The 21,279-nt window shown below is 41.7% G+C and overlaps 2 protein-coding genes and 1 long non-coding RNA gene across 6 annotated transcripts; 1 reads left to right on the top strand and 2 right to left on the bottom strand.

Moving 5' to 3' along the window:
• The first annotated feature begins 260 nt into the window (after nucleotides 1-260).
• Ubc2 (ubiquitin conjugating enzyme 2) lies at nucleotides 261-4,009 on the top strand. Of its 4 annotated transcripts, none has more exons than XM_070667302.1 (6): nucleotides 261-760; nucleotides 1,691-1,825; nucleotides 1,912-1,962; nucleotides 2,110-2,242; nucleotides 2,370-2,517; nucleotides 2,697-4,009. In XM_070667302.1, exons 2-6 carry the CDS (start codon nucleotides 1,695-1,697, stop codon nucleotides 2,792-2,794), a joined length of 561 nt encoding a protein of 186 aa, XP_070523403.1. In that variant the 5' UTR covers nucleotides 261-760; nucleotides 1,691-1,694; the 3' UTR covers nucleotides 2,795-4,009. The 4 variants fall into 4 exon arrangements, with proteins under 4 accessions (XP_070523403.1, XP_070523404.1, XP_070523402.1 ...); XM_070667303.1 differs by lacking the exon at nucleotides 261-760 and adding an exon at nucleotides 781-995; XM_070667301.1 differs by lacking the exon at nucleotides 261-760 and adding an exon at nucleotides 782-1,079.
• Nucleotides 4,010-10,481: 6,472 nt separating this feature from the next.
• Nucleotides 10,482-16,242, bottom strand: LOC139108759 (CD63 antigen). Its single transcript, XM_070667298.1, has 5 exons — nucleotides 15,923-16,242; nucleotides 11,769-11,957; nucleotides 11,477-11,647; nucleotides 11,042-11,263; nucleotides 10,482-10,810 (listed from the first exon to the last, which is right to left on the bottom strand). Exons 1-5 carry the CDS (start codon nucleotides 15,983-15,985, stop codon nucleotides 10,745-10,747), a joined length of 711 nt encoding a protein of 236 aa, XP_070523399.1. The 5' UTR covers nucleotides 15,986-16,242; the 3' UTR covers nucleotides 10,482-10,744.
• Nucleotides 16,243-17,009: 767 nt separating this feature from the next.
• Nucleotides 17,010-21,270, bottom strand: LOC139108767 (uncharacterized). Its single transcript, XR_011546716.1, has 4 exons — nucleotides 20,861-21,270; nucleotides 20,589-20,685; nucleotides 17,899-18,055; nucleotides 17,010-17,699 (listed from the first exon to the last, which is right to left on the bottom strand). It is a non-coding gene; the product is annotated as an uncharacterized lncRNA (long non-coding RNA).
• Nucleotides 21,271-21,279: the final 9 nt, after the last annotated feature.

A 21,279-nucleotide genomic window follows, 5' to 3' on the forward strand; every position in this document is an offset into this window, starting at 1 on the left:
TGAAAATTAGAGAGAAGGAGAGAAGATACCCGGACGATTACAGCGCCGGCGAGGACCGTCGCGGCGGCGTTGGCGTTCCCCAGGCGTCCGCCGCTGCGGCGGCAGAGTCAACATCCGGCGACGCAGAGATGCGCACGTTTCGGCGCTGCTCGCCGACGGGAGAAGGACGCCGCGATCGTGATTTCGGCACGTGAAAGTGAGATGAATGGTCGCGACACGAGGACGGCTGTCTGAGGCGCGCACGGGCTTCCGGGACAGGACTATCCCGCGAGGGCGATTCGAAACGACCCGCAGGACCCGCGCCCGTGCCGCACATCCACGACCGACCGTTCCCCGGCGTACCGTCGGACGACAGTGCCGCGTCGATGCGCGTCGTACCCCGCGAGTGCTGCCGCTGCTGCGTCGAGAGCGGCGTGATCCCGTCGTAGGGCGCGTTGCTCCCGCCCGACTCTCGTCAAGACAATAAACGCAGCCGCCGACGCCGACGCCGACGCCGACGCCGACGCCAACCGCCGACACCGACGCCAGCCGCAATCGCGTGCAATCCTGCCCTTCCGAGAGCCGCACGGCAGCTCCATTATCCCGGCGACACCGTCGCCGCGCCGAGGCGCCGAGGGAGCCGTCTCGCGTCTGAAGCGGCGGACCGGTCCTTCCCCGCAGCCCCCCGCCCCGTCTCGTCTTCTGCCGTCGGCGACCCGGCGGAGTTAGGCTTGCCGCGAGGCAAGCGGTAAACACGGCACGGACAGCACCGGAACACGAGGTACAACGCTCAGCCGCCTCCAGCGATCACGAACGAGTCATAGGAACGGGGAGGGAAAAGGAAAAAGCTCTACGGGGGAGGAGAGGGTTAGGAAACGGAACAGCCCCAGCGCGCGGAGCTTCCGTCTCGTGCGTGTACGCGTTCCCGAGAGACACCCGGACCCGGCGCTCGCCGTCGTGCCGGACTCTCTTCCTCGCGCACGGGCAAGAGAAGAAGACCCTCCTTTTCGGGGGAGGTGAGCGAGTGCGGGGCGAGAGAAAGAGAACGAGAGAGAGAGAGAGAGAGAGAGGAACGCGTGCTCGCCCGTGCTTCGTGAAGGGTAATCAATTTGATGCTGAGCAAATCACGCGCTGTCCTCGCTTCACGGGATGAAGGCAACGCCGTCTCAGAGACGCGACGCCGACGATCGTGTGACCGTACCCCGCGCGATGTTTACGTTTTCATACACGCCGGATGGGAGGGGTAGCGGAAAATCGTGCGTTTCGAGTTGCCCGAGCCTCTTCTTCGGACGATTTTTGTTGCCACCCCCTCGCGACGGGAGAGAAAGATCTAGCTTTTCCCTGAGGAAATCCTTGATGCACAATAAATTTGCATATTTAGGCCCCAAGTCGCTTCTCGTGATCTCGGCCGCTTGTTTTGTGCGACGCCAACACTTGCAAGCAAGACTAGCTCTGCCAGCTTTTCTTTTCGTAGCTATAGATTTTTGTTTTACATACGTGAAAGTACATGGACAAAGCCGATTAATAACTCATCTTTCTCTAAAAGTATTTAATAAATTAATGTATCAAAAGCATATGAGGCAGGACAAAGCTTAGCACAATGTGTACTTCCATGTAATTTTATTATTTATAGTACTTGTTCCCCGCTATTAAATTAAGGATTTATGAAAAGTTTGTGCGTAATTCGTAATTATGGGTGCACTTTCTACAGAGTCATGTCGTCAGGAGCAGGCTCTAGTGGAACTGGACGAGGACGCGGTTCTTCCTTGGCAGACAATAAACCAGACAGTAAAGAAGCTAAGCCCAATCCAAAGATGTCTAAAGCTTTAGGAACGTCAGCTAAAAGGTAACAAACTCGTGACGCAGTAATTATGCATATTAATGAACGTTAGGGAAATTTGTAGTCATTAATGTCTTCAATATTTTTGTCAGGATACAAAAGGAACTGGCAGAAATAACATTAGACCCACCTCCAAACTGTAGGTATGGTATTGTTAATTTATCACTTTTTTTTAAAACGATATATTGGAACTACAGAGGCCCATGATAACTTGAATTATAAAATAATTTATGTATTTTATGAGAATGACGTGAAGATAATAGCATTAATTTTGCTCACTCGTTTTACAGTGCAGGACCAAAGGGTGATAACTTATACGAATGGGTTTCCACCATATTGGGCCCACCAGGTTCAGTTTACGAAGGTGGAGTGTTTTTTCTGGATATACACTTCTCTCCAGAATATCCTTTCAAACCTCCTAAGGTGAGCTTTGAAAATACAACCAAATTAAATTAAATTAAATTAAATTAAAAAAAAAAAAAAAATTATTAATTTCGCAAGTTAAATAATTTCTACAGTGTGTTTCAAGCGAAAGTATATTGTTCTACAGGTTACATTCCGAACGCGCATCTACCATTGCAATATAAATAGTCAAGGAGTCATCTGCTTGGACATATTAAAGGACAATTGGTCTCCTGCATTGACAATTTCGAAAGTCCTACTGTCAATATGTTCCCTCTTAACAGACTGCAATCCAGGTAGGCACATTATCTATTCAAACTTATTGAAATCCGATGTACGATATGCACGCTGTACATATAATGGGTGTATTGATTTCTTTTTGTCTTTAACGTAACGTGTAAATATCTTTTTTTATTTTTTATTTTTTTTTTTTTACATAATTGTTGCGTGGCTCTCATGTAATTTCACTTTACAGCTGATCCATTGGTAGGTAGTATAGCCACGCAATACCTACAAAATAGAGAAGAACACGATCGCATAGCGCGGCTTTGGACCAAGCGCTATGCCACATGAGCATATTTTTAATTTACCTTAAACTCCTATTAGTCTCATGCCAACTTACGATCATTGCTGCTCTCCTACAACTTTTCTCATATGTAGTTCGTGCGCGTCTTTGCCCGACAACGGTGGGGGAAAAAAAAAGCCCACGAGTGAGTGAAAACTCGTTTGAGATCAGCTCGAACATGATTGTAATGTGCTTTTATGTAGAGTATGTAATGTGCCTAAGATGGATGAATGTGCGTGCAAATGTTTAAACGGTATGCCAGGGCATAACGAGACAGGAGTTTCTTTCTTTCTCTCTTTTTTTTTTTTCTTTTTTTTTCTCTCTTCCCTTTTCACGTAAAAGTTACAATGAGATAGTATTTAAATGAGTCGTATTGTTTTTACAAAACAGTACCATCCGCGATGCCGCTAATGTTTCTAGAATAGGAGGTAACATGAACAATATTGGTAATCTAAACTCTGTAAGTAATTGATAGGCACGTAGGTGATAAGGCGTAAACGTAGAGGCCCGTTCTTTCATAATTAAACTCCCATATTTTTGTATCGCATTATTTTAAGGGGATCCTAAACCGAAAGTCGAACAACGACGACGGTAAAATTAAAAAAAAAATAATTAGAGTCATAGTAACTATCATTGTATTACCGGAAACATATGTAAAATAAGTTCGTGCATATGGACAAACATACAAAATCAGTTCGAGGATGTATAGTTTTTTATTACGCTTTGAAACATATTTTGAATGTCGCAATCATTCTTTAATCTAGTCCGAAGTGCGGTACACTATTGATTTGCATAGTAAACAAATATTTTTATGATCAAGCATATCAATTTTTGTACGTCTTAAAATGTGCCGCGCTTTGTTTTTTGCATGTACTTTAAACGTATAAAAGGATTTTAAATTCTGTGATGTCAATTAGAAGTCGAGATACATCCTTGAAAGGAGTAGCGGTGAAGACTGAGAGAACTCGGAGGCCCTTTAGGATCCCCTTAAATTTAAATTATTAGGTTCGCGCACGTTACGCCCGACTCGAGACGCGGGCCGGCGACACGTGCGGCTATAATTTAGCCATTACAAAGCTACCGCGTTCACTTTTGTGTTCATGATACAGTGACTGTAACGTTCTGCGTAAGGCAATCACGCCTCGCACTGTCAGACACCGTTCAACTGTCTGGGCCCATCCGCAAGAATATTGTAACTGTAAATAAATATTATATACGTAACACTTATACGTTGCCACATTAAAAAAAGACAACTTGTAGCTCCGACTTGAATTTATTCCGTTCGTGTTACATGCGCGTGTACTAATTGGTATTTAATTTGCGATCGCACCATACTCTATCGGACTAATCGGCTCATTTCGGCTAGCAAATCTTAATTTTTAACGTAGAAAAAGAAAATCCAACGATTAAGCCAGCTTTGGAGCAATCGATCGCGTTCGCGAACTATATATTATTTTATTCCATCCGGAGGGATCTGATAAAATAATATAACACATATCGGTTTTGTCGGACACTTGAAAAGTCTAAACTCCGAGAGTGCCGAGGGCGTTTTCGTTTATCTTCAATGTGTCGGACATACGTGTGCGTCTTCTAAATAATTTCTCATAGTTTTTTATATAACAATTAGACCAGCAAGGTGATCGGCGATCACTTTGTACATATCTGTTCGAAAATGAAAGAAAACTCATAGATAATCGCTTAAAACCGTCGGGTAGTGTGAGTGTAATTATAGTTTATTGAGAGATGAAAAGCGACGGGGAGGGAAGCTTGCTTGACGAACACTGATGTACAGTTTATCGTGTAAAGTGACCGATTTACATCCCTTTCGCCGCGAAAAAAAAAAAAAAAAAAAAAAAAAATATCAAGAGGTGTAAATATTGCGTGAAATGCATGTGCAAAATGTGCGAGTCGCGTAAGTTCCTATTATACGAGACGAAAGAGCAAATAAAAAAAAAAATAAAAAAAAAAAATCGAATATTCTTGGACTTTTAATTTAGTCGGCGGACTTTGGCTTTTTATTTACCGCGAGCCAACGATGCAATTTCAACTTGGTGACGAATCAAAGCAGTGAGAATAGATATCCTCAATCCCGCCCCGGGATCGTAAATAGTTTATACATAAAGCGATACATGTACGTGGATAAATTTGATTGAAAATCACCGGAGTATCGGTCAGTGAATCTCTCGTTGTCTGCGAAAAAAGCGTTAAGTCGGCACAGCTGGAAAGGGAGGGGAGAGGGGGAGGGCAAAGTTCCTTTCAGAATTTACTTGGATGCCGAGGGCTCGCTAGCGTTTCTTGTAAAAGGAAAGGAACGGCAATCCATTGTGACATTTATCCGTGTGATCTAAAATTACGATACGCTGTAAAAGACAGCTGATCCATGAATACCTTTGTTTGCGTGTACAAAAAAGTACGAATATCAAAGGAAAAAAAAATAAAAAAAAAAGGAAGCGAATGTACGTAGGTCAGTCTTATATATTGATAAATCTTTTAACTAATGATATAACGAATGAAATACAATTTATTATACGCTGGTCTCTTCGGTGGTTGTTATTGCTACCTCTCCTTCCGCTTGTTTTTTCTTTCTTTTTTTTAGTACATTTCAGTTTTGTAGTTGTAGTGCTCTTGTGGTTTACTATGAGTGAGTTTATACTTATTCCATTGTCCCTCGTAGATCAGGTTTGCCGAGACAGGAAGGTTTCGAATTTAAGACATAGTTTAGTGTCATTAAATTTATTAGGATACATAAAAGCTAGATGAATATGATGTGCTAAGGACATGTTGGCTCCTAAAACGCCGTAAATTAACGAAATTACACTCGTATCGCTTGAACGATACCGACTAATAAATTTACGTTCGTATAATAAAAGTAACATAAGCAGCCAAAATAGAATTTAGTACAAAGTCGTTCGTGTATACGTGTACGTGTGTTTCTTGTGTATGTGTCTGTGTATGTGTGTATGCGCGCCTAAGCGTGTGTACGTGTACATATATATAATATATATAATATGTATATATTGTATGTAAAATACCAATGTTTAGTTAATACTGATTACAATAATCTTCATCAGTCTTTTGCGTTGCCTGGTACAATTAATACACACATAGTAGATCTCGAAAGAAATGTTTCTTCTTTTGTTCTTTTTTTTCTCTTTTTTTTTTTTTAGTTTTGTTTTGTCTGTTTTCCACTGAAAGATCTCTGACGAACTTTACACAATCAAAAGGAGGAGCGAACGTTTCGCGGACAAGGTGCTGGTTTTCTCGAAAGCCTACATTTTGCGCACGGTCGGTTAGATTAATATCATTGAAATGCATCCTAATCTCTATTAACTTATAACATAAACGTTACTATGTTAGGCACACTTTAATATCTCGTAGACTATTATCCCCTAATGTTTCTGCAAGTTACGAATTTACCCTACAGGACGTTCACGTATTGTTTCTGAGATCTTGTGCATTTCGTCGCCACCGCCCGCTGCCGTGTACGTGTGTGCCTGCGTGTGTGCCGATAAATTCAAATCGCCCCGACGTTTATTTGTAAAATAGCAAATATATCGATACTCTTTTGTTCTTACGTACAAATTATTTGCAATAAATATACGGTGCCTCCGTTCATTTCGGGCGATACGCTTCGGGACGCCCGAAAGGAACGTCGTGGCAACCTTTTTTTTTCCATGCATTTGTATACACAAGACTACAGAACTTACATAATTAAAATTCGAATTGTACGGTACTTGAATTCGTGTAATCGACAAGACGCAGTGAAATTTCGGAATTTTTCTTTTTCTCTCTCTCGTTTATTGGACAAGTCTAGGAAAAAAAAAAAAGAGGGAACGCTGTACATTACCGATGTACTTGTAGAACGTTATTTAACGGCATCAAATTGGCGTCAACTACAAACTGAATTCACAAAGATCTTTAAATGGAAGCGAATGGATAAGTAATTCCGTCGTCAGTTCCCGACGGATTCCTTTTTCCAACATCGCGCTAAGTCTTTGCGCTATGTTGAAAAAGGGAATCCTATAGCGAACAAATACGAGAGAGGTCTTCCCGTTTCCGCTTCGATTGCACGAAATTGTTTCTTTCTTCGAATTAACTCGCGGCCAAAATTAATTGCCAATCCTTTTTGCTTTGGTCCCAAAACGCGAACGAAGTCACCGCCTAAAGCTTGGCGAAAGTATGCAAAGAGCGTTTTTCCTCCCCGGCAATCGACTGTCAGCAGTATAATACAATGAAGCGCAAGAGAATCGATATCAGAGTTCACTGACATTCGCGAATTAAATTATTGACAGGACAGAGTCCTAGCTTCCATTCGAATAACTTTGTTTCAACCGAGCAACGGCTATAAAACGCTAATTTCGTTACATTATTCGTACATAATTTTTCTCGTATACACATTACATAATGACGCTGTATATACACGCATACGTAAATATATATTTCACGGAGCACCGTCGATTACGAATAAGAGTACACGTTTCTCGGATATCCCTTTTTTTTTTTACTTTTTTTTTTTTTTTTCTTATTCCTTCGTAGAACACAGAAAATCATTATAAATTCAATACAAGATTACTACAACATCGTATATATTATAAGTATTTAGAGACTGTGTGTTTTTTTTTCTTTTTTTTTTCCTTTTTCTTTTTTTTTTATTTTTTTTTCGTCGAGAGAAAAAGAGATGAGGAGGCATTAAAAAATAGATGCCAAGACCGCATGTACTCAAATATAATACACACTATTTTATGGTAATATTAAATTATCAGAACACAAGTTTGCCTGCCGGTTAACTGTTACGCAATTCACCCGCTCCGCACTCTGAGGAAGATTATGCGGAAGCGGGACGCTTCATTCTTTGCTTTTCTTTTTTTTTCTCTTTCTTTCGTTTAAATCTGGCAAAAAATTAAGAGGAATGATGGCTACATGGAATACTATTTTCTACAATGATACAGATTGTACGTAAAGCTCCTCGCCTACTCACCGCAATCATGTTGGAGTCGCGACGTCGAAAAGGCACCACTTGGCGAAAATATTTACTCGCCATTGTCAAATAGAACGATCTTATCGCGTCGACACACCATCTAAAATATACCGGGAAACTAATCTCTTCCCTTGTCGGCTAATAAACGGTTATAAAATGTAATGCGTGGCTTGAAAATGAAACTGGTATGCACGGCAGCGTATGCCTTAGTTTTAGTTTCCGGCATTTTACAAGTATAGTTTCACATCCAAATATCTTTCCATTTGACAACATGCTGGCATGTAAATTCTCGATTCCGACGTCACAGTCCGACATATATCGCGCCAGGTATTCAAGAGCCACAATTCGCAAAAGATTACCAAACTTCGTATAAACGTATCACGAGAAAAAAGAAAAAAAAAAAATTAGATCAGACGTTACATCATGGCACATAATTTAACAGGCACCTTGTCATGCGCGTGCCAAGGCTGATCAATGTGTTACATTGGTAATCTTTCATCGATAAACGAGACCGTATACGTTTTCGACTAGTTGATCTCTTTCGTTTTTGCATTCACATAGATTTTTTTTTTTTTTTTTTTTTTTTTTGGCAGATATTGGCAGTAATTTCGTGTTCAAATTTAACAGGATATGTTAATACTCAAAGCATACATTGCTATTCCGTTTCTTTTTATTACTTTCCTTTTTTTTTATATTTTATTTTTATTTTATAAGAAAAAGCGAAGCGACGAAAGAGGAGAGATGCCAATTCGCGGTCTCTCTGAGATATGTAAATGCACAATTTCGTATGCATTACATACACACGAAAACATCACTAACTTAAAGTATCGCTGTACATTAAATACTTGTGACATCATTCCTCTTTGAGTATATATTTGTAAGCACAATAAGAATGATTACGGTCGTAATGAATCTACAAGTATTTATTAATCAATGTATGATGAACAATATTATGAAAAAATGCCTCCTAATTGATGGCAGATCAGTGTGCTGTGGTTTCGCTGTAAGTAAAAATATTAAATCACTATGTATAAACGTAAAACATTTGGAGGAAAAGAAACATCTAGTTAGTCGGCATATTAAGCGATATATAATTTTGTAAATATATAGTACAAACAACGAAGAACAAAAAAAAAAGGTAACACTTCACAGTTTCCGTGTGAATACTATTAAAATGTAGACTTCGATAACAAGTATACTTTTTTTTTTTCTTTCTTTTCTTTTTTAATTGCCAGTTCCGGCAGCTTGGAAACGATACTTCGTAATTAAGTTGAAGCAACGTCTATTGCCGTTTAACCGAGTCATCTTGTTGAAATAATTTCGTTACCGATCACATTTTACTATAACTTTCATATAACATGAACAACTATTACATCTTCGTCTATTTCTATACACTTATACATCTCGTAAGACATTTTTCATGATTGTAACACTATGTAAACTTTACATTGTGGTAAACAATAGAATATCTTAATGTTAGGTATAGTTTCTTGTTTGTATTAAACGCACAGTACGCGCACGGCAACATATACGTGTAGTTAACATGCAATTGCAATTGAGGCTAACACTTCTCTTTGTGTCTCTTCAATTTGTTAAATACGAAAGTCTCTCATTAATCTGAAGGAGTACCATCTAGCCACAAATCAGAAGTAGACATTTAAATAAGAAAAAAAAAATTAAAAAAAAAGAAAACCAAAAGAAACAAATTGCGCATTGACACATGTTACTTTCAATCACAGTTTCTTTGCAGTTCACGAGTATAGTACATCCTATTAACTGGTTAAAGTATAATTTTCTCTTTGAGTGGATTATATAACATGCAATAAAGGAAATGCCCTTTATCATACACCATTGGGTTAATGCTGAGAAAATATTCGTGTACCTTAATACTTCATTTTGCATTTCGAGCTACCGGAACCACTGACTTGTCTCGTATGAAAAGCAATATGCACTTGCAAGTTTTTTCAAAGTGCTTTATAAGTCGTGAGATATAAAAATAAACGCGATGTAATCATTGTATATAAATATAATAAACTTAGATAATTTTAGATATTCTTAAATAATTTTACACAAATAAATTAAAATATAATTTTTACAACACCGGTGCACGGTGTGTATTAATGCAAATAATATAATCAAGTATAACAAATAAAAGTTCTTATACATTTATCTAATTTCTCGGCAAATACAAATTGTAATATGCTCTCATAAAATAATGTACTGATTCGAAAGCAAAATGAAGCCTTAAGAGATGCGAATGCTCTTAAAACTTGAAGATGATATTGCTGAATATTATAGCAGAGCCTCGACAACAATATCAATGTACACTACATCATGCGAAATATCATGAAGCAAAAATATAACGACAAAAATACACGTTTCGCTAATAAGCTAAACAATTACTCACGTGAAGCAGACATTAAACAAAAAGAAGCTTTTCAGTACATTTCATAGTGATTTATATCTTATATAATTTTATTATCGATGTGTAGTTATCGTGGCTCAACTATAACAGTATCACAATGACACTGAACAAATCAGATGTATATTTGTAAAAAAAAAATGTATGATCTCCGAGAGTAATGAATACTCCATTATCATTAATATACAAAGTTGTTCGAGAGCCTATTGTAAAAACATACAAAACATATGTGTGTGTTTTATGCCTGATAGATAAGGCCCAAATACCAAAATAGCAGTGAGATTCTTTGGAGATCTTTAAATCGTTTTTTTTTTTGCTTTTTTTTTTGCCTATCACGCACTTTTTGAGCTTTTTTTCACGAAAAAAAATCATTAACGGCTTCCTTGCAATGTGTTAAGAATAGAAGCAATAAAAGAAAGAAAAACGTTTTTATATATATATAATTGTGCATGGTTAAATAACGAAATAAAGAAAAAAAAAGTGACAGCTTGTGTAATAGATCAGGTTTTATACAAGTGCATTTTAGGCTTGTTGCAATGAAAATTTGTGTCTATCAGCTTACACAGTCTCATACTCGCGGCGAATTGAGCGAGCCAGACAGCACGCAAAGACTACTCCGATCAACTGGAAAAGAGGAAAATTATAACTTAATTTTTAGCTAAGTTTATCATTTCTATTACTATTTATTTCAATATACGTATGAAAATGCTATCGAGCATTATATATATATATTTAATATTACAAATAATATATTATTAAAATTTTTTTTTTTTTTGTAAATTAATATATACAATATTGTTCACATTTGAACCACAAGTAGCATTAGCTAGGATGACAATTTGAATTAGTACTTACTTGTATGAGGGCTACCCCTATGCCCACTCCTCCCAAGATCATAGCGTTATTTTCTATAGCAGATTTCAATTTCAGCATGCAGCCTTCACCGTACACGTGAATCGAATTCAAATCGCATCGGCTTTGAGCAGGAATCTCTTTGCAACAGGAGTCGGGAACGGTATTGTCGCGGAAACCAATATGGGGCCAGTCTGCCGGGCTTTTCATACCACAGCATTGTAACTAAAATTATGTTTTAATTTCCCGTTAAACACAACTTCTATTAACGGCTTACAACAAAACCAATATAACATTATTCTCAGCCGTAGGCTGAATTATTTATCTGGTTAATAATAACTTTTTCCTAATGATGCGTCAACTCTTTCTCACAGCAATGAACGAAGGTCAATAAGTTTATCGTTGTAACCTATGTCGTAAATTATTTGACGAACTTACATCGTGCTGCATAATATCCCATGAACGACGAATGTCCGGATTAAGTTCATACTGTCGCAAAGTACCGTTCAAACGGTTTTCCAACATATTCGCGACTTCTCCTCTCATCATGTAACCCGTGATGCCAGCTCCCAATTCCAAAGCGAATATCAACAGCAGCAGGACCGAGAACTACGATAAATCAAAATTAATACGTAAGACATTGCCCCGGCAATTTTTTTAAATACATATTTTACTTAGTTGAATTCACTTGGTAGAATTTCAATAAAATAGCCTGTTTAAAATCATATACCGTTATTATCATGCAGTGGTTCTCTTTTACAGCGCCGCAGCATCCAAAGAATGATACAAGGAAGACTATGATACCGACTACTATCATTAAGAGTGGAGCCGCAAAGAACCAACTGTCCACGAAGTTGCTGTACCCGCTATAAACAACCAGAATCACTCCACCCACCGAAATAAACACGATGCCGGTGATCTGAAACAGTATGAAATATTTTCCTGTTAGTTTTAATTATTTTCTTCAATGGCGATTGTTCATTATCTCGTAAGATAAAATGCTCGTTTATCTGCTGCTTTAATATTGTTTTTCACGATTGGAACACAATTTCACGGTTTTGTAATTCGACATTGTAATGATAAAATACGATAAGAATCAGAATCATTGTTACAATATTTGATAAATCTACTGCTCGTGTACGAAGTTTCGTAAGCACATATTAATTGACAGCGTTTAGAGTTCTTAAATTTAATATTGCGATTATAGTTGATAATTTGAAAAGTCTTTAGGTATTCGGATTAAAAGAAAAAAAAAAAAAAAAAAGGAATATTAATAAGATTTTTCAGCAAATTTTGGCCTCCTTTCAGGAAATGAAGGATCGACACTTCGAATTGCTAGAGTAATACTTTTCTACGCCGGTAATATTAATCTGGCAAGCGGGAATCACGTAAGAGCGCATTGTTTACCAACGGGAAGCACATAAAACTATTTATAATTACGTCGAGTGACTTTCAGCGCAAGATAACCACGGGAGAACGACTCTCGTCGGTTGATTGCGAAAGCGAGAAACTTTCGTATAAGAAATTCATTGTTGCATGAACATTAGAAAGGTAACGTTTGTAACTTCGTCATATTGCTGACGATAACTAGAAGAAGCGATATCTAACTGCGATCACGAATGCCTTCAAATAGTAGTAAAAGTTTCTAACGCGAAGGAGGTCCCGGCTTATAAGCTCAAGAACTTTTTAGTTGGGCAATATTATAAAGAACGCATGCAAATAAGGAATAAATAGGAAAAATTTTCGTACTTTTAGCCCTGTTTGAAGCATGATTGAGCCCGCTTGCCTCAATTAAGGTCTAATTTGTTTAATTTGAGATTCAAGATTGCTTTCGTGCTGCGAATCTAAACGATCCGACACAAAACATTTCTTACCAAACCAATCGTACCGTAGATTGTAATTTCATTTAATCGCTAGCCGCCGATTACTCTGATTTACGTCGCGAAAGAGGCCTGAATTATTGACGTGAACACGCGGGGGCGTGACTTTTTGGAAATTTCAAACGCGTGCGCTTTCTCGCGTGTTGTTTTGCGTTACACGGAAGGATCGATTCTGGCGGAAGCTCGCAGACAAGAAAGAGGAACTCGTCGGCCATTCCCGTTACTGGATCTGTCTAAATAAAGACATCTTTTCAGGCGTACGAGTTCACGTTTTACGCGGCCGAAGGAAAAGGGAGGGGAAAAAAAAGAAAAAAAATAATAATTAAAAAAAAAAAAGATATAGAAAAAAAGCGAAAGCAAGACGGCGACATCGTGTCGGAGGAAGGTCGACGCCGCTCGTCGCCGTCTCTGGCGGAGATTATAGACCTCTTTCCCCTTGCCTGTAGTTATCTACGACGTGTCTTTCACCTACGGCTCACCTACGATACCCAGCCGCGCTTACACGCGCCCGTAGTAGGCCTTCGAGGCAGCGAAACAGTGCCCGGCCGACCGGTCGATTCGCTCGCCCTCGAGCGACGCCTCGACAGTCCGTACGTTGCTAACAGGTGACTCTACTACGGCGAACTTTACGTATGAATCTATTGAAAAGTTTCAGCAACGAGGACGTGCCCTGCGCGGCGACGATCCATACGATCTGGGCCGCCCTAGAAAGCAAATCGCAGAAAACGGACATGACGACGTGTTGTATATAAAAAAGAAAAAAAAATCAAAACAAAAGAAGAAGAAAAAAAAGAAAGCAGCAAAAGCTAATATATAGCTGTGATAGCTAAAGCAAGTCTTTAAAATAGGAGCAGCTCTAATGCTGTCGCTGTATAAGCTCAATTTCTTAGCTAGAAATTAATTCAAACATTTTGCACGTTACAAAAAAAAGCCAACACGTCATCAGAAATTGATATTTAACATATCGCTGCGCGTGAAACTCAATTCTAGTATGAAAAATCACGGTTCTACTTTATTCTTTACTACAGAATGAAGTAATTTATTGCAAGTCCTGTAATTTTTAGATAAAAATCTTTGTTAATCAATGAAAATTAATTTCTGCCAGGCTATCATTCGTGAAGAAGCTATACTATATTAAATACTAATTTCTGAACCTCACAGCCAGAACTCTACGCTATTATTACTTGGTCTCTATTTTTTTTTCCATAAAAAAAAAAAATTACTTTGTCTAAATTTTCAAGTCGGTTCTGTTCTTAATAAATCATCAAAGGAGAGCATTATATCACCCTGACTCCTACATCCTTCCTGCACGTTTGCGAACGCAGGATTCGAGGATGCCCAACTTGGATGAATTAAAAGGAACGATGGCGTTCCCTTTTCCGCCGGAGGAAGAAATCGACTTGGATTGTTGCGAGGAACAAAGCCACCCATCGTTTCTCCCGTCGTGCCCGAGGTATAAACGCGGTCGCCGCGCTGGCATTTCACGCTGGACGGATCATTAAACGTTACAACGAGGGGCAACCCCGCACCCGCCGTCCCTCGCAGGGTTGTTTTTGTGTCCCAGATTCCTTCGGCCGTTCGTGCGGTCCGCTTTGCGCGCGCGGAGTCCCCTGGGAATAGGCCCGCGGCTTTCGGTAATTCCGTCAGGTATCGTCGGCTTTAAATAAACTTTTCTCTCTTCCGCGCCCGACGCCCATCCCTCCGCTGCACTCAGCCGCTCGCAGAGACGACGAAGATCAGCCAGGTAAAAGACGACTCCTCCGTCGCGTTTATCGGTATCGGTTAGGCGCTCCGATCACTTGACCTCGTCGAACCGCGTCTCTATTTTTGCCGGACAAAAGGAAGTCTTCGATTGGATAAAAATGTCGGCTAAAAAGAAAAGGAAAGAAAAAAAAACAGCACGGGATTCATTTACGTCGCATCTGGAATTTCGGCCTTGAATTTTTTTTTTTTTTACGCGATTCCGCCATACGTATCGTACGGTTTTCTGCGTAATAGTGTCGCGCGCGCGTACACACACACACACACCTGGTTACACTGGGTGAACTCTAGATCACATTAAACGCCCAAGGGGAGGGTGAAAAGGGAACGGGGGCGAGGTATCGATCGCTTCATCCATAACGCTTACTGCGAGGCTCTGGAGCATAAGCACCGCGAAGTTTCCCTCGAAATGATACCCTCGTACGTACTTACATCATTTATTCAGAAATGCGCGGCGCGCGGTTTCGGTCACGCCACGCAATATCGATTGCATTATTATTGCCATTAGACGATAGATTATCAGACGGGTGGGTCGGCGTGAGGAAACAGAGCGGTTTTTCCTCTCGGAAAACGGAATGACGCGCGCCAACGATAGGAAGGATCCCGGAGGCGTCTCCTCGCCGTCGTGCCGCGTAATATCGATCCAGCACGCCCAAGATTGCCCCGTGCCGATGTAACCGCAGAAAACTTGGCCGCGGGCGATACCCGACACCGATATTAATCTCACCGCGATCCATCTACCGTTCGAAGATCTCACGCTCGGCATGCAAATCGTTTAGAAACCCGCCGCCCGTCCCCGAAGTCCGTCAGAAGTATCGTATAATCTCGAACGTTCAAGGATTTACTCGAATACATTCTCGCGTGTCCGCCGACCGTAGCTTCCCGGCGTAAATTAAACCGCGATTCCTGGCGCGAGTCATCATTTACAGGACGTGCGATTCGCGCGAGGCGACACGTCATTTGTCAGCGTGCCGGTCGACGACGCTGGGCGTACGTACGTAAGCTCGTCGAGTCGGTGATCCCGGATGCTGTTCCGTTTCCGCAGGACCTCGATGTGCGTAACAAAGCCCTGCACCCGCCCCAGCGCCCAGACGACGCGACGCGACGCGACGCGACGCTAGCCGAGGCGGCGCGACGCAACGTCGAGACGGTGCGACGCCAAGAATAGCGGAACCAGAGCAACGGAGAGGCGTCGGTCCCTTTCGCCGTGTGTGCCGTTAGCTTATCGCCGTCGTTTACTCACCGCGAATATCAGGTTGAAGAGAAACAGCAGGTACTTGACGCAAGCCATGCCGCCGGACACCATTTTCGTCACTCTCACTTATACGCTTCGGGGATCACTGAATACCGTATATACGTCTGCCGCGATGTATCCACGCGACAAAGGAGAAACGGGAGAACGCCTTTTTCTGCACACGGAAGCGAAGAACCCTTGCGCGCCTTGGCCCCTTTTCCGTACGCGGCCTCTGACTCGCCTCCTCTTCTTCACTCGTCTTCTCCTTCTTTCTCTCTGCCTTTCCTCCGTACGTACAACGACCCGAACTCTACGGGATGCTCGCGCGTCGACTGTCCGTTTTCAAATGCACCGGACGGCGAACGATGTATTTTTGTTGTTGCGCGGAATACATCGGCGATGCGCGCGCAGTCAGCTGAACAGAGCCGTATACCGCCGACGATAAGGCGGAGGCAGAATCTCATTTCTTTTTTCCTGGAACAAGTTGAACGTATTAAAAAATAAAAAAAAAAATAAGAAAAAAAAAAGTTTGCAATTAAATTAGAATTTTTATATTTTTACTTCGTTATAAAATATTTTTTACCATCTGCTAAATTATATATGACGCGTCGTATATATTTTTTATTATACGAAACGACTCGAGTATTAACAGCGCGACGACTGGTCTAGAACTCTGTTCAGAATCCTGAGGAAACAAAGCCGCGACTAGAGGTTTACGCGTCTGGTTCCTGCTGTATTGTATGAAACAATGGTTCAATGAGCGGCTTAGCGACGCTCGTTATTGTAATCACGATTCTTCTCGGCATATTTCCCTCCTTTCCATCGCCTCGTCTGGCAATGCATACGCAATGCACGGACTCACGTCCGTTTCCCGTAATCGTTATTCATTTCTCGTCCGCGACCATCGTCACGTTCGTTCCTCGTCGATGATCGATGGCCGCGCAAAAGCGCGTAAGCGTCGCCCGAATGCTACGAGCCTGTGCGTAACGCGGTGCACCGTCCGGCCAACGCAACTCGACGCAACGCGACCCAAGGCGATGCAACGCGACGGCCGTTGCGTTCCGGGCGGCGGGTGGTGTCATGGCGAACCCGGCCGCGATCGCGGACGATCCGGTTACACAAACCGCGCCGATCTCGCATTACACGTCCCTCCCCGTCCTCGATTTCCCGACAGGACCCAACCAGCGATAACGAGTATTTGCATGCACAGTCACATCCGAGAGCCCGGAACTTCCCTTCGAGCGAAGTTCGCCGCACGATGCGAACACGGTACGCGAGAACGGAAACACCGATCAGTCGAAATTCTATTTCGGCCGATCGGGTTCTTTGTTGCCATCGTTTCCTTCGTGTTTGGGGCCGAAATCACGACCGCGCGTACCACGCAAGCCCTTCCATATTTGGCCTTTCGACCGACATCCGACATTCTCTGATGGCCCGACAATAACGCTGGGTGTGTCCTGAAATATACTCGACATCTGTAGCCGCTTCCTATTTACGCCCAACTTTAAATAATTCTTACTTGTGACGCCGTTCCTTATCCTTGTTGCTTAATAAACGGTGTAGAAAGACAGAATTGCGTCATGAAGGAGGATTATCCGAGTTGTTATGTAAGTGGAAGACGACTTATGACACATGCCGATGTAAACTGTACATCTTCAGCGCTACGTTTTAATGCTGTCGGCGTTCTTTTTTTTTTTTTTCCTTCTTTTTTCAGCTCTGTGACATCCCTCAGCTTCCGGTTGTGACTTTCCTTTGTTCGTTCGTCGTAATTTGACCCTGGGTGTGTCTGAAATGTATCAGTCGTACTAAAAATTTATTGAAATTACAACGTGAATTATAGATTTTTCTATATTTTCAATAAGTCGAAGCGCAGCGATTATGATTGCTATCAATTATTAACCAAGAAATTAATTAGTAGATCCGGAAACAAATAAAATTTCGTATTAAATTTAACTAAACTAACTTTCACGGATTCGCAAACTCACCATATTTTTACAGCTGTCGCTGATAAAAATATCAGGTTTCTTCCTACTTGAAAGTAGTGTTTATTCACGGTTGCTCTATCTATTCATTACAAGATAAGAGCTATTTTGCTTTTACCAACATCTCGACTGCCACCTTGTCGTGTTTGTTTCCAACTTTCTGTCATAATATCAACATTCTTATAAGAAAAAGATTACGCTGAAAAAAAAAACAAAAAAAGAAAAAAGTTTCTCTAGATTATTTCGTGAAATTCTTTTTCCTTTTTTTATTTTTATTTTTCTTTTTAATGACATAAATATAAATCAAACAAATATATACTAAACGCGAAGAAACTTTTTTTCCTCCTTTGTATATCTATACACGTCTTTTTATCCTCGACGAAGAAAGACAACTTGCGAGCGGTCATTGTAACAGGGTTCAGGCTTGAAATCGCTTTATTCGACATTGTTTGATCGAAGTCCCGGAATGTGGAGAGAGAAACGAACGGCATTAACCGGTGAAAAGAGGTAGTAGGCAACGAACGGAGACTCGCGAACGCCCACACCGTGAATTACGATGTTGATATGCTTCAATACAGTCTTTCTCTCTCCCTCTTTTTCGCGCTTTTCTCTCTCAACGTCTATTAATATACACGTCACACACGCGAGGGTTTCTTCAGGTCTATGACTCCGGCGGGCGGTATAATACAGAGAGGACTGTTCCAGCAGACCTCATCTCGACGAAATTACGTCGCGATGCTGTCCACGCAGTCCCGCTTCTGCGGGCTTTCGGTGATAGCATATTAATAACACACGTGGAGACGAGATAACGTGCCCCGCGCGATAGGAGGAAATAAATAGATGTACGTACAAAATGCGAGAAGGATGTCGCGCGAATACATTCTTTCATCAAATGAGTCCCAAATACGCAAATTCGTTCCAAACTTAACGCTAATCAGATCGTAATCAGAGCGGAATTTATCCTGATCTCCCCTTAACCGAGCATTTTAATTGGAGTGCGTTTGAAACTGCTAAACAGCGTCAAGTCTTAAGGACGTCCTCTCCCTTTTTTATTTAATGAAAAATATTAATCTTGACAAGTAGCTTGTTATTCGATAATTTCGCACCCTCGACGGCACCGTACTCGCGTGAAATTTCTATATTAGCCACCCTATTAACGTGCGAATTAATCTTGACATTTATCCTAAATGTACCTATCGATTTTCTAAATATAACCCTGCCCGCGTGCAATGTAATGTTTATATTAAATGCTCGATGAACTTTGCTGCGCCAGAGACATTTTACACCCGTATAAAAATATGTACAGTATTTAATTGCGGCACAATTTCATAAATCGCCAATAACTACTTATGTATAATCATAAAAAGGAACGGAATCGCAAAACAAAGTAATATAGTCGACGTAATTAACGTTATTCTCTCTCTCTCATTAACTTGACCGTTGAGACGGTTTTGCGGGACCAGCTGAAAGGAAGAAAGGGAAAGAGAGACGCGGATGAGACCCAGTTCGTCGGTTATTCGATCTTAACGGGACGATGCTGCATAACAGGCAAGAGGATGAGTTGCAAAATGAAAGGCAAGCGCGACAGGATGAGTCGTACATTCTCAATGGTGACGAGATGCGGTAACAGTCATAACGCAAGTGGCGTAAATTGGACGTGAGATTTAAGCCGCCCTGCGCGATTTTCGCTTTCGCGCTCGCTTTTGCATGCTTTTGAATTCTTGCGTGCGACCCGCTAACGTAAGCCAGGCCACTACGAGGGAGAGTTCTCTACGATGTTGGCCACGTCAGACCGTGCGCGCAACCCTCGCCTGGCGGCTAAATATACATGAATATAAAATGCGCGGGGTCGGAGCATGCGTGCGCGAAGCCCGCCTCAGGGACACGGCCTCGTCGAGACGCTCCGTGACACGCCACGGACAAGACAACCCTTCGCAGGGCGGAGGGGACGGAGTTACAATCTAATCGCCAGCCACTTCGCCGCCTTTCCGAAGGCCGCTGGCAGTTTCGTTTTGATAATTGAAAAAATTTTAATCCTAAGATCTTCCGAATGACATTATCCACGTTTCTTGAATCATGTAAAATAAATTGGCTTTTAAATCTCTTTCTTTCTCTCTTCCAAAATTGGGCCAAGTTTCAAGACATAAATTGCGAATGTCTCGCCGAATGGCTAGCAGACAATATAACTCATTATCTCTGCAGTGGTAGAAACAATCGTTCAACAGTTCGCACGTCGTTCGATTTCAGCCTTTAGAACGAGACAATGCGGACTTGGTGCACGGATACGTATACGCACGTAGTACCTAGCCCGATTTCGCCTCGCTTTGTTGCGGCAGCGTAGGGCAGACGACATAAACGGATATTTGTGTCACACAGATTGATCGCGGCATCATTAACCGATCATGCGACGGGTAATAAACTCGCGCTACGGGGACGCGTGGACGCGCCAACGAGATATGTGTCAAGTGTTACCCTTGAGCACTCGGTTATTGAATATTATATCAGTCACGTTGGAGGATCTGTTCCATATTCTACGCCTCAATGGTCTCAATTACGGTCTATAACTAACGACGTGGCCGAACCCAGCGGAGGCCGTTGAAGTTGGTCGCGCGCAAACGTGTCCATTGAGCTCCCGCGAGCGGATTTCTGCACCAAGCCCAGGATTATCCCGCGGGAAACAAAGTCGCTCTTACCCAAGAGACACCAGAAGACTTGATATATTCCTTGCTTTAATTATTTCAAAATTCTTTTAAGGATTCACCGTGCCACTTGAACATATCAGCTTGCGTTCTGAAATTAAGAGAAATTTAATACTTTTATTCATTTTATCTTCAAGATATAAAATCAATATTGATTAAGCTATCATCTCGGTTAACCGGGTCTCGGACCTCGTTAAAAAGAAATTGTCTTCAACGCTTATCGACGTGAGCGCGAGGAACCTAACCCTATTGCGAAATTATCTTACTTGTAACCGTTCCCAAAAGTCGCAGAGAAATTTCTCAGGATTTTGTAACCTCGGCCGAGGATATGCGACAGGTGTTGCACGTTTAGCGTGTAACGCCCCAACACTTCGCCGACGCAGCGTCGTGCGTGTATTTCGGAACAAATTGCCGCCGTTAAAGCCTGATTTCGACCGGTCTCTCGCACCGATATGCATATGCGTTCACACGCACACGGCACGGTAGATGTGTGGGTGCTGATCGGCGGACGTGTGGCATCGCATACGTGTATCTCGTTCTTGGTACACGCACGTTGGCGCCACTCGTCGCAAAGCGAATTCTCTCGCGTCGAGTAGGCCTTTTTTTTTCGCCGCGTTTTTCGCCATTCGAGAACCGCGCAGTATCGCTCGCGACTCGCCCTTGATAGCAGATTCCGTCCGCCGCG

Source organism: Cardiocondyla obscurior, linkage group LG16, assembly GCF_019399895.1.
Source record: "Cardiocondyla obscurior isolate alpha-2009 linkage group LG16, Cobs3.1, whole genome shotgun sequence".
Taxonomy (NCBI): domain Eukaryota; kingdom Metazoa; phylum Arthropoda; class Insecta; order Hymenoptera; family Formicidae; genus Cardiocondyla; species Cardiocondyla obscurior.